General features: G+C 38.5%; 1 protein-coding gene across 1 annotated transcript in view; it reads right to left on the bottom strand.

The window, feature by feature from the left end:
• Positions 1-12,038, bottom strand: part of GABRR3 (gamma-aminobutyric acid type A receptor subunit rho3) — a 29,389-nt gene extending 17,351 nt beyond the window's left edge. The window contains exons 1-2 of the mRNA XM_010208252.2: positions 11,911-12,038; positions 4,514-4,626 (exon numbers count right to left, since the gene is read on the bottom strand). Of these exons, the coding sequence (XP_010206554.1) occupies positions 4,514-4,626; positions 11,911-12,038 (241 nt within the window). The remainder of the gene's footprint in view (positions 1-4,513; positions 4,627-11,910) is intronic.
• Between the last annotated feature and the right edge of the window lie 855 nt (positions 12,039-12,893).

Below are 12,893 nucleotides of genomic sequence, written 5' to 3'. Positions count from 1 at the left end.
TTCATCAAAGTGAGTCTTCTTTGCTACAGTGAGAAGATATTTCTGACCTTTCAGGAAGGGCTGCAGCACAGAAAAGAAAACAACTTGTTGACAAAGAGCTATTAGAACTGCAGCATTTTTTGAACATTCACCAGGCACTATTTTCTTTCCTTTTTCCCAACTTTTACCTTCAGATGAATTTCAATATTACTAGTTTAGGTTGAGGAGGGAGGATGCATAAAGGGGAGTGAGCTAATAGGATTTCTGATCCTCTGAAAATCTCAAATTAAGATTAGGCTTAATTGTAGATTGGGGTGCAAATTATCTAGAATGACTGTTACCTCTTGATCAGCTAAACACAACTAAATTATTTTCCATCATTTCTAATACTTGCTAATGTTATTACCTCTATAATGGCTGACAAAGCAGAGTTAACCAATCTTTAGACTGAAAAATAGTTCAGTGTGCATGGAAGGATTTTACTGTCAGGAAAATCAAGCCACAAAGGAATAAAAGAATTGCCTCCTTTACAAGCTGCTCTGTGATATTTTTTAATGACAATGTCAATTTTTAGTAAGCAGAAACAGAACTCAGGAAACCAAGACCTCACACCAATGACTTCTATCAGTATTTTGAAATAAGATAGCTTAGAAAATAACAGGATATAGACAAATAGATGTATAGTAGAAAAGAAAGTAACTTTAAAGCATTTCCAAGGATTCACTTTAACATCTCTCTCAACGTACACCATTTGGGCTGCTAAGGCTGTTCGCACTGTAGCCCTCAGATCTGCGCTGCTAGAAGTGTCGGTTTATTGTCTGATATTGGTCTGTGGTCACATTTTCTCACTGAGTTTAAAACATGGGGATGACCGTTCCAAGCAGTGCTGGCAATACAATTTGATTTCTTATTATTTCTCTAGTCCAATCTTAAGCTATCTTCTCACAGATTATCAGTTTACAGGGCTACTGAAAAATCAGTTGAAGTATTTTAGGCCATCGCAGTACAGAGATATACAAGTCACCAAAAGATCTGACTCTGAGTCTACTGACAGTCTTTTGTTTCCTTTGGTGGGACCCATGCAGACAGCTAGACTTACCAGAAGTGTCATTATTATACCATTGCAGGACCCCTCACACACCTTATGCCCTGGCCTTTATCAGTGCCTCTGGAAGCAGCAAGGACTAAACATATTTCCTACAGTGTTCACTGATGCAGTTCATAAAGCTGTTTGAGCAAAGGAAACATCTGTGCCCCTGGTCCAACGTCTAGTGGAATTTCTCAAATCACTATGCTGGTTCACATCGGTTTGTGTCAGCGGGAGTCCATCTATTGGAGACTTCCAAACCATGGCATTACATAGCAGGCCACAACAAAACAAACAAACCTTCAAGAAAGGGAAAAAAACCTCACACTTTCCCCTCAAGCAACAGTGCAAGAGCCCAGCTTAGGAAAGCAGAGCAATGTAACAATGTAAGTTTAGTTGTTTAAAGAACGTTTGGGCATACTGAATTATCAGTTTGCTTCACTCATCCTCACTGTATAATGAACTCCAGACAGAGTCACACTTCTATAGCAAAAATATAGAAACAACTTGCTAGCAGCTTGGTGGTTTTGCTTCATCTTGACACAGTATGCTTCTTAGACTTTGATCTCTTAACCTGTTAATAAATTAACAATTTGAAATAAATTTTGAAATCAACAGTATCAGAGAGTCAAATTCTGAATGTGCAGTCGGAATGGCATTGCAATCAACAGAAGAATGTCAAAATACCCTCACATAAATTACAGCAGAGTCGTGTCCATTTGGTGAAAAATAGGATCTCTTACCTCCACAGACAAATGATGAACTTCCATGTGAAAGCAACTAGTCATGTGAACGAAGTCACAATAATTTCCAGTAACACTGCAGCTGGTAGCATCAGTAGCCAACAGTTTTATATTTATTTCCCCTAGGTTTTTTTCCTGTGCATGTTCACTCAGTTTACAAAGCAAATTTACCATGTGCCCACTCTGCTTTTGTTTTTGATTTGTTACTTAATTATAAATACTAACAACTGGTCCTGTAGGCTGCTTTATTTACTTTGCATGTGTGGGGCTAAATGAAATCAAACAAGCCAGATTTAGATTTAAGAGTTCTCTGAAATGAGTGATCTCCAGCAGCTTCAAAACAGCATGAATTTTCCAGCTGCTTCTGCTCCCAAACTGGTGCAAAGGACAACTGACTTTCTCAGGGAAAGGGATACAGGGGAGCCAAATCAACAAAATCACAATGGACTATAGGAGAATGCAAAAAATTGTCCCTCTTCTAAAGGTAAAGAGTAATTTTTAAATTGATGGTTTTCACCCAGCTATTTTGACCTGGTTTATTTTCCTCCCATCAGTAATTGTGAATTGATGCATTGTGCAGAGCTGAATAAATCATGCACCATGGCATGTGACAAATACAAGCCCTTCATGAATCAGTACTGAAATGCTTCATTAGATTTACTAAAAACAACCCAAAAATTTCACCTGCTTGAAATGCATAAAGCCACAGTGTTCTAAGTAAGGGCTATCTCATAACTGCCATGGTGATCACCGTAGCAATGGTATCTCTACTTTCACCTTCTCCTCTAGTTCAGTTTCCATCTGCTGCACAGTTAAACATCAGCATTCTTTGGAGAAAACCCACACTCTGTCTCTACTGTCATACAACCATTCTGAGTACATTATTCAGAGTCATGTTTCAGTTAGTGAATTTTGTCCTCTGATGAGGTCACACTTGTGTACTCTCTGCTGCTGCCTTAATAACCTGCCTCTTGCAAAAAACAAACCATTCTTTGTTATTGTAACATCACTGAAATCAATGGTAGGATAGGAATAATGTATAAATTTGAGACCAACATTCATTTTGCTGAGGGTTTTTTTGTTATGCTGTCCATAAACCTGTTAATGGATCTACGCTTTAGTCTTAGAGAGATTCACACATAAATATTCCATATATTAAGAGGGTTCTGAAAATATGGAAGTGTGTGGACTGTTGGAAGTAACTGAAAAAAAGTGCCTCCCATGCCACTATGGCAAGTGGATGATGGAAGAGAAGAAAAGCTGATGCACTCTTCTGCTGAGAGCTATTTCGGAAAGACAGGACTACAGCTGAAAACATACCCGTGGCAATGTGATTATTGAGAGGCCTGTGCAATGAAGTCAGTGGAAAAGCTACAGCTGGCTTCAATAGGAATTGAATGGGGTCTATGACCAGTCATCTGAAAATAAAAGAACAAGAGGAAAAAGCCTGGTACAGACTTGTGGTGTGTTAAAAATCCTCAGTGCCTGTGGAAAATAACAACTGCCAGATCGCAGGGTAGATTCTGAAAGCTGATTTTATATGCATCATAAGTATTACTTTCTGGGATGATCCAGCTGAAGAGTACATCCCAAACTGTTGTTTGCTTTCATGGAAATGCTGCTTCCTTTCTGAAATGCCACTCTCAAAAATTTAAATTCCTTGTGTGGCAGAGCAGGTGGTAACAAGAAGATATCCAGACTAACAGATATCAAACTAGACAAGTATTAGGCAAAAGATAATCCTAACTTTTGTTGTCAGACCCAGATGTATCTCAGCTATTGTTCAAAACCACACAAGATTTTTGGTCCCTAACAAGACAGAATTTGTAGGGTAACAAGAAACACTTTCACATTCTCCCAGTTCTTTCAGAGTGGCTTCCCTTACCCCAGGTCTAGATAGGACACTCCTATCATGTTTGCCAGGCCCCAAGTTCCAGCAGCTGGTGTCAACAAAAATAGCTCCACAAACTTCACCAAGCCTGACAGATTTATGTTTGCTTATATAGCTGATTGTTGGTCCTCATATATTTTCTTTAGACTTCATAATCCAGAGCAGTTCAGTCTCTTCATGAATCATGAATATGGAAATGGTGATACAAAGGCTCAGACAAAGCTAATTAGTGGGACAGTTGTCTCATTTTAGCTTTTATGAAGGAGTGGCAAAACTGAATCCAAACTGTGAATATCCCATTGAATATCCCCTTTATCCACATGCAGCTTAGTTAAATGAAGAAATAATCATCATAGTGCCAAACCAGAAACAACACAGTAATAAACGGAAAGCCTGTGGGTAGTCCTTAAATCTTGTAGAAAGTGAACAGATTTAGGAAATGATGGTTCATTTCAGTCTCTCAAAACAAATTTGATGACTAAGTAATTTGATAATTGCTACTAGACTATGCAGTGTACAGGGACACTTTATCACTGTTCTCAAAGAATCTTATTCTGATATAGTTTCTTAAAATAAGTTCTGAAAAGGAGACCATTTTGAACAGTTTCACCTATTGATATGTTGAACACAGAAAAAGTCCCTTGCTTTCAAGTATTTCTGGGTTTCTTCTTTCTTTCCTGAAGTACAATAAAAAGAGGCGAGCTGCAATTAAGTCTGTCATTCAATTTTAGGTGACACTGCTGGAGAGAGTTTAAGTAAACTTCCAGAGCGGATAAACTATTAACCAGCATAGTGCAGGTATGTACTGCTTACCTCCAAATCCAGGTCTCAGTGCAAAGTCATGGTCCTCTATGTGAAGAAGTTGCTCAGATTTAAGTGGCCGTACTTTGGTGCTGTCAAGTTTCCTCATTTTAATTTCTCGTTTGCTATGTTTAAAAAAGAGAAAGTAAGAAACTTTTTCTTTTTTTTTCCTGCATGACATTCAGAGTGCTAGTTAAATGAAGCAGAGACCTAAGAATACTGGACAGTTGAATCTGGTATGCGAGGGGAAACAACTGTGCTAATAAAGTTGGAGAAAGAGGTACTGGAAAAGATAGGTAGGTCAGGTATGGGAGTGCCCAGATCCATGAGGAACACCAACTATATGTATAAAAAGCCCCAGGAAGCTCTCCTTCTGTTCCTTTCAGAGATTGTCTCTACCATTATGTAACAGATTATAGCTGTTTGAAGAAGTGTTACTATTCACATAACGATTTGCAGCTCAGACTTGGAAATAACACCATGTATCCACGGTTCTAAACCACTTCATGCATTATCTATATTATGGAAACAATTATAATAAAAAATATAGTCTTCTATTTTCCTCAGAGCTCAAATGAATCAATAATTTTTCAGGACTTAGAAACTGACAATCTGAGATACAGAGACATATATTTTGAGATGCTCTTAAACATCACTCAGATGTGACCAAGTTACTCATTAGTTCATCCCTTTGTTTGCTGCTCAGAGCATTTTTTTGCATCAGGAGTCCTGTCTTTGCATTTTTCTCTATGCCAACCATAACTGAGCCTCTGTGTAGCACCATGGTAACACAGATGAACCTGCTCTAAGTAGGATACCACAAATCCTGTACTTCTTTCTAGTGACTGTTGCTAACTTTCTTCCCTTCACAGAATGTTCTGCACAGCATCCGAAACTCCACTGGGAAGTTCACATCCCTAAGAACGGACTTGAGCTCTCCAGACAGAAATATCATGTGCTGGGCCTACATTTAAAGTGAACAGCAGAGGCCCATCACAATGCAGACTCCTCTTTTGTTTTGCCTATAAACAGAAACCATAGCACAGACAGCAGAGGGGGTCTGGTTCATAGGACAAATGTATTGTGTTAAAACACAAACAAGATCTACAGTCAGATTTGGCAGCTGGGGAAAATGGGCTTTAGAAAGAATCCATTACATTGTTTGTTTCTGCTATAAGGCAAATGCTATGTCTCCTTAAGTTTCCACTCCCTGTTGCGTGTCCTGCTTTAAGTGGCTGGTTCCAAGTAATAACAGAACTAGCTATACCCTAGCTTCAGAATTATGCCTGGCTTTAGGCTCTCATTTGAGGAAAAACATGGGAAGATTGTGAGAACCTGTGTAGTTTAATTTAGAGGAAGAAGATTGAGGGAACACATCACCGTCTTCAGAATGCATGAGGAGCTGTTACAGGGCCCTTTGCTACATGGCCACTCCACAGAGTGGAGAATAAGCAGTGGCAACAAAGGAGATCGATGTTACACATTAGGAACACCTTTCTCATGATGAGAGTAGTGAAACATGGGAACATATTGCTTGTGCAGGTTCTGGGATTCCTTTTACTCCAGCCATTTAAGAGCAGGTTAGACATATATCTAAAGGAATGACTTTTTTAAATACAGCTGCTTTGCCACAGGCAAGGGACTCTCCCAAGACATTATTTCTTTCATGTCTTCTGTGATTCTCTGGGATTTTGCTGCCAGCAACTCTAGTTCTTTAGACTGAATGATAGAAATCTGTTTGGAAGATTTGCCCTGTAGTCAAACACAGTTTAACACAAGTTTTGGAATATCATATGATAAGGTATGTGTCTCTATTTGTTTCTATTTTTTCTCCTTTCCTCCCTTTTCTCTTAATAATGAAGAAGCCCAAGGAATTACTTCTTTTAAATGCTCTGTTACAGGAATCCTGAGGTGGCTGATGGGCTACTCGAATCTGTTAGGCTAGAACAAATTGATTCATCTTAGTATTCTTGAATGCCTCTGTCAGTGTCGTCTGAACCAAATTATCTGAGCAATCAGAATGCCCATCAGGCATTTCAAATATGTTCTGTAGCTTTCTAAGTATGAGAATTATGTGGATGCCAAAACTAAGTCCCATGCTTCAGGTAATTAGTCACCACAGAGCAGAATGGGCAGCAGAAATGAACACCTGCAATGCTCTGCAATAGGTATACAAGAAAATTCTGCTGCTTGGAAACTGGTACAAGAGAAAATGATGAATTGTGTTCAGAATGCCGTGGCATAGCTAATACAGTTTGGAAGCATTAGGTTATTTGTCATCGGATGTCCTGAGGAAAATACCTGTTTGATGCTCTGATGATTTCACTGGAAGAAGCAGGCTAAAACTCTGATACATCTGCTAAAATCTCTTACTAAAAATAAGTATGTGATTGAGGAAGACTTTCCCTAGCCACAAGAGACAAAACACCAGGGCAGGAATTTTTTTCTTAATGTGCCACTGAGAAGAGATGTTCTGGGATTTTGATATTGCTTCTGTTTTTGTCTGGATGTGGACAAAATAAGCCAAAATGCTGCCTAGATGAAAACCATCTTTTGTGCCAACATATTTGAACAGGCTTTTCCACTTGATGTTTTATATACAAATCGGGGAGTAGCTAGAATTATTTCTTGCTGCTGTTCAAAGTAGGCAAGGTCTTGCAGGGGTCAGAATAGTACATTCATTGCAAACTCACTACATCTTTTCTTCAATACCTTCCTCTGACAGAATATGTTCTTTTTAATGGTAAAGAAAAATAGGCTTACATGCAGAGATAGATGGTACTTGGAATTAATTTCATGGACATTGGTAACAACATTGTAAATACACCAGAATTAAGACAAATTCAATAAAAATTTCTAAAATCATTAAAAAGTAATACAATTCTGCTTCCCATTTTTTCTCCTCCTTGACTGTTTCTCCCACTCAGGAAGAGTTTTCCAGCAGATATTCCTTTAACATTAGCATCTGGACTCCAATTAGCTCAATGGCTAAGAGTTACAGTACAAAATTGTCCTCACTGCAGCATTAGTTATTTAACTGACCATTCAGAGAGAATCACATGTATGTATTTGCTTACTCCCAAGAAATCCTAGCCCCATATCTAACTATTGATGAGCCCTATAGCACTGTGAAATCAGCAGCAGCTGTTTTCTTGAGTGCTCTTTCACATGGCAGCAATTCCACTAAAAAGCAGAATAGCCAGACCCAACTAGCCTAGGTCTCAAAAAACAAAATCTTCTCCAGGTCAGTCAAGATATACTTTTCATTCTCACAGAAACACAGCAAAGATATGGATTACATTTGGGTGGCCTAGCATCCTGGTCTCATTACCACACAGCTTTTTTCAGTGCACCATAATCTAGGAGTCTAAACGCTGTCATTGATTCTGCACATTCACTGTATGGCTGACGTCAAGCTGTGTGGTGTGAGAGGACAGGGCCACATGGAATCACAGAATCATTTTGGTTTGAAAAGATCACTGACACTAACCATTAACCTAACACTGCCAAGTCCACTACTAAACCACATCCCCAAGCCCCACATCTACAGGTTTTTTGAATACTTCCAGGGATGATGATTCAATCCCTTCCCTCGGCAGCCCGTTCCAGTGCTTGACAGCCCTTTCAGTGGAGAAATTTCAGTGAAATCATCAGCAGACACATATATCAGCAGACACATGCAGCTAAGGAAAAGAAATCTCTCTTTACCTACCTGGGGTAGTTGTAATAAATAGAACTCTGACAGATGGCTTGGAATTGGCATAGATCTGGGCAATGATATATACGAGTTTGCTCTTCTCAGTGAGGCACACGCTAGAGAAACTACAGCTTCCAATTAAAATAGCTCTGCTTTCCACAACTGTATCCTGGGCAATATTTTACATTATGCAAATGAAATGGTAATCTATAATTAAATTCCAAAGGAGGTCATATAAAGCACTTGAAGTGTTTCAGATCACGAAAGGAAGACACCCCTGCTGGTGCTTATATAGGAAGTTAATGGAAGCAATAGCTCTTTGGATGAAAATATATGAGTTATACTCTTCGGACGCTTTACCAGATGTTGTTATGTGAACTCATGGCTGGATGCCTTGATATTTGACAAGGCTCTCAAAGAGCAGTTACATACTGCCTACAAAGCCCAAGCAAGAGAATTCTTTAATAGTGGACAAATACGTGATAGGCTTTTAAAGACAAATTTAGCTATTCCTACCTAACCTTGAACATCTAACGGTGAATGAAAGGTCAAAAGTCTGCTTAAGAGTATTTGCATGGTTTTTGGTTAAAGTGCTTAACCACAAAATGCCATCAGTGTAGTTCCTTAACCAGCGGCATTCATGGCAGTGATGTGGTCAGCATCCCATCTGGTCATCTTTAATTTACAGGTTATAAAAAGTTTGTCTTTGTTCAAGGAGGAATTGGACAAGTTAATATAGAAGAAATCCACTGAAGGTCACTAAATCTGCAGACATTATATCCAATTCAGGAAGCCTCTGAGGGAAATTCAGTGACTGGATGGGTGGGAGTTGGAAACACATCACTATAGCACATGGATCTTTGGTAAGATTCTGCGTGGTTTTAATACCCTGCATTAACTAATGATACGGTAAAAGTTCTTGGTAAGGAACTTGAGGAAGGCTGAAGGGAAGATATAAACACATTTCCAGCACCACCCTCATCATGACAGATTTTGAAAAATCTGAAACATATGTCTCAGGAAGGATATCAGAGAGGATTTGGTTTCAGTTACACTAATTTAGTGTCCTGGAAAAAGAATTCTCATCATATTCAAAGTGAAACTTAGTTAAACTTATGAAAGTAATAGTCTGAAAGACCCTTTTATTAAAACAATGCCCTAGATTTAATGGTAATAAGCTTCTTTACAGTGCTATGTCCCCAAGGTACTCTAATACCAAATCAAAGGTACTCAAAAGGCAGAAGTTACAGAAACCTTTTTCCCAGGAGAGTCTATGGAGTTATACAGCAGAGGGATTTCTTACACGGTTTAACACATAAAATTTTGAAGCCCAGGTAAATGTAACAGTCAAAATTGCACAGTCCTGTCTCTGATAGAAAAATGCATTTTTAAGTGTTCAACAACATTGGCAACATGTACTGTCAAAAAGCCTAATATTTAGACAGTCAAATGTTTTGTTCTTTGAGGTCCAAAATGGACCATGAGAATAATCTCTTTCTCATGTACTTTTGGTTAATGCTTTAAAATCTTCTTTACAAGAGAATGCAGACAAATAGCTTTGGAGGGAGAATTGGGTTACTCTATTAAAACAGTGGAACTTGTAGGTTAAGTAACATTTTCACATGTGATTCTTTTTAAAAGGCCACCCATTTAACCAAGGCCATCTGTCAGCTGTGTCCCTAATAACCCTAGTGCTGGCTGAAAGGTTTTTCCCCAGAAAGAAAGAGAGGCTGGTGGAAAGTCAGACCCTGATGCAATGTACTGGAGGATAATTCTGCCTTTAGAAAAAAGCCAGAGATTCAAACAAAGAGAAATTAAGCATATTTGGATCCTTTCCACAGAAAAGCTGATTTGCAGCTGTAAAGCTTTGGGATCTTCTGTGGCTCCAATTCTGCAGTTTTCTTCCCAGTTCCAAATTACTAGGACATAGGAAATGGAGACATAGAAGGACAAAGCATTGCCTTGTGTAAAGAAAACTGCTACATTGGCTGATAATGCAATCCTGGCATTCCTACTTGTTTCTAGTCCTCCTTTACATTAATGCACTTCTGCCTGTCTCATAGGACTGTTGTGTGGATCCATTTGTACGCATTAGTAAAGATCTATGAAGATGGAAAGAACACTGTGCTAATATTGTTATTGCTGTCCTGTGGCAAGAGGTCAGCAAAGGATGTCCAGTAGGATCCCACAAAATATGCTCTCCTACCACCTACTTTGTGATTTTTTTTATGTCAGTGATGGATCAACTCCTCTCACTCACAAAAATGTATCATCTAGGCTTAAAACAGACTTTCCTTATCACTACAGCAATAAGAAGATGATATTTTATTCTATTTCTATTTGATTCTTAACTGATTCCTGAGACTAGCAAACACCAGAATAACCTTATGTTGATATTAAGGCTAGTTCTGTTTATTTTGTTTTGTTGTTCCAAATAATCATGTATCAACACTCACTCCAAAACTGTCAGTGAGTTTGAAACAGTCTGCTGAACAGTCACTCTTTTCCTGAGCTTTTTGTCCTAGACCAAACTTGAACCTATGACCTCAAATTGAAATCAAGAAGTACCGAGTGACATAGCACCTCCAGGCACCTCCATTGTGTCAATGGGATATGTTCTGTTGCCTTGCATTGCTTAAATGTGATTATATCAAGACATAAAGGGATTCAGAGATATGTCACTGCTGGATTATCACATAAGAAGTAATTTGGAAGGTAAACAGCTGTACGTCTGCTACAAAGAATGTAATTTGAAAAAAAATACAGTTTAAACACATCAGAAGAGTCCACTTATGTTACTTTTCCTCAATATGTGACTTTGTATGAATAGAATATGAGCTCACTTGCTCATTTGAATAGGGGGATCAAGTACACAGATAAAAGTAACAGTTGTATCTTTTCTCCTTCCTTAAATAGAGCTACTTATTACAATTACAAAGAGAGATTTTGCTTGGATTATCACTGGCAGTCATTGATCTCTTCACATACTATTAGATTAATCTGGAAACATGTTCAGAGACCTCCCATGGCAGATATGAAATTTGTGGCATTTATGGGCACTAACAGTTTGCATAGAAACTTACATGTAAAAACCTTTGTACTGTTATTCATTTGAATCCAGTTACTTGACTGGAAAGACTAAGAACAGATACTATTTTCAATGTCTAAAGCCTATTCCAGAAAGGGAACACACTGTGTCATTACTCCAAATAAGGTAAACTTCACCTCATTTAGTGCCATGAAAATGTCTTCTGTATATTGATAATGCAGTTGCTCTGCTGTTTAGGTAATGGATGTCCCTTTATAACATTGGCAAGAAACTTTGGAAAGCATTTCTGCTACTTGTAATGCGAGTGAGACGGCAAGAATACTTTGTACATATTGGTAGTTGGTATACACACTTGGCAATAGGAGTCTGGCATCACAATAGTAGGCTGGTATTACACAAGTGAAAAGAACTGTGTGTGGGTGTGAGTGCATACATATCTGAATATATATACAGCATTCATGAAGTCACAATATGAAATATCTGGTTATGAAAACTAATTAACAGTTCACCATTTCTGTTTTGAGAACACCCTGTCAATACTATGTGCACTATAAACCCAGAAACTGGCAAAACAGGGCAGTGAACAAAAAGGGTACATTGAAAGGTTGCTGACAGCATGAAATGTATTCAGATGAACACTGACAGAGAGAGTATATTGCTTACCTGTTATGCTTTCTTAAGAATGAGAATTGTTGCCGTTGATGAAGATGGCGATGCTGACTTTGAGAACTGTGTAGCACTGCTGTTGGCCACAGGCAGGTAAGGAATAGAAGTCTCATGACCAGGACCATCTCTTCCAAAAGCAAAATGCACCTGATCAGCCAGTCCACCCTGATGAGTTTTTATTTTTCGTGGTTTTACTGCTCAGAAACAGCATAGCATACAAAAGATGCACATGAAGCAAGGCATCTCTGAAGACAGAAGACAGGTACATCCCAGTTCTGATGTCCTCACCGAGTTTCCTTCCTATTTTGGCAATTCATAAAAATCCCTTCAGCTCTACATCCCTGCAGCATCTGCTGACAAACCAGAAGCACCTTGCTTTTAGAAACGTAGTACATACAACAATTGATTTGGCCAGGCTGCAGTTTGATCCATTGCTCCCATTCTTTCAGCACAGGCGCATATTTGAATTCTCCATCACCCGCTCGCTAACCTCTTCAACATAGCCTGTGCAGCAAAGTGATGTCAAACATTTAATCCCCCTTAAATCCCACACAAAACCATACAAAAATCTGCTTTAATGACAAAGGTCTCTAAATTAATCTTGCTTTCTATATATGTGTGTATCTGCTCAAAATAATTTTCTGCACAGATCAAGCTCTTTCATTAACTGACTACATTGTATTGTCTCCCCAACCATTAACGTAATTTCTGTTTCTGTGACCTGCAGTAGCAAGCATTTTGTTTGTAGATACAGAACCACTTTTGAACAGCACAATATCATGGAACAAGTTCAAACTCAAAATAAAGTCTTGTTTCAACACTCCCCAAAGACATTTGGAAATATCAACAATCTTTCTTTCTTTCTTTCTTTCTTTCTTTCTTTCTTTCTTTCTTTCTTTCTTTCTTTCTTTCTTTCTTTCTTTCTTCCTTCCTTCCTTCCTTCCTTCCTTTCTTTCTTCTTTCTTTCTTCCTTTCTTCCT

The sequence above is a fragment of the Colius striatus genome, chromosome 1 (assembly GCF_028858725.1).
Source record: "Colius striatus isolate bColStr4 chromosome 1, bColStr4.1.hap1, whole genome shotgun sequence".
In the NCBI taxonomy this organism is placed as follows: domain Eukaryota; kingdom Metazoa; phylum Chordata; class Aves; order Coliiformes; family Coliidae; genus Colius; species Colius striatus.
This window is presented reverse-complemented; position numbering and strand designations above follow the sequence as displayed.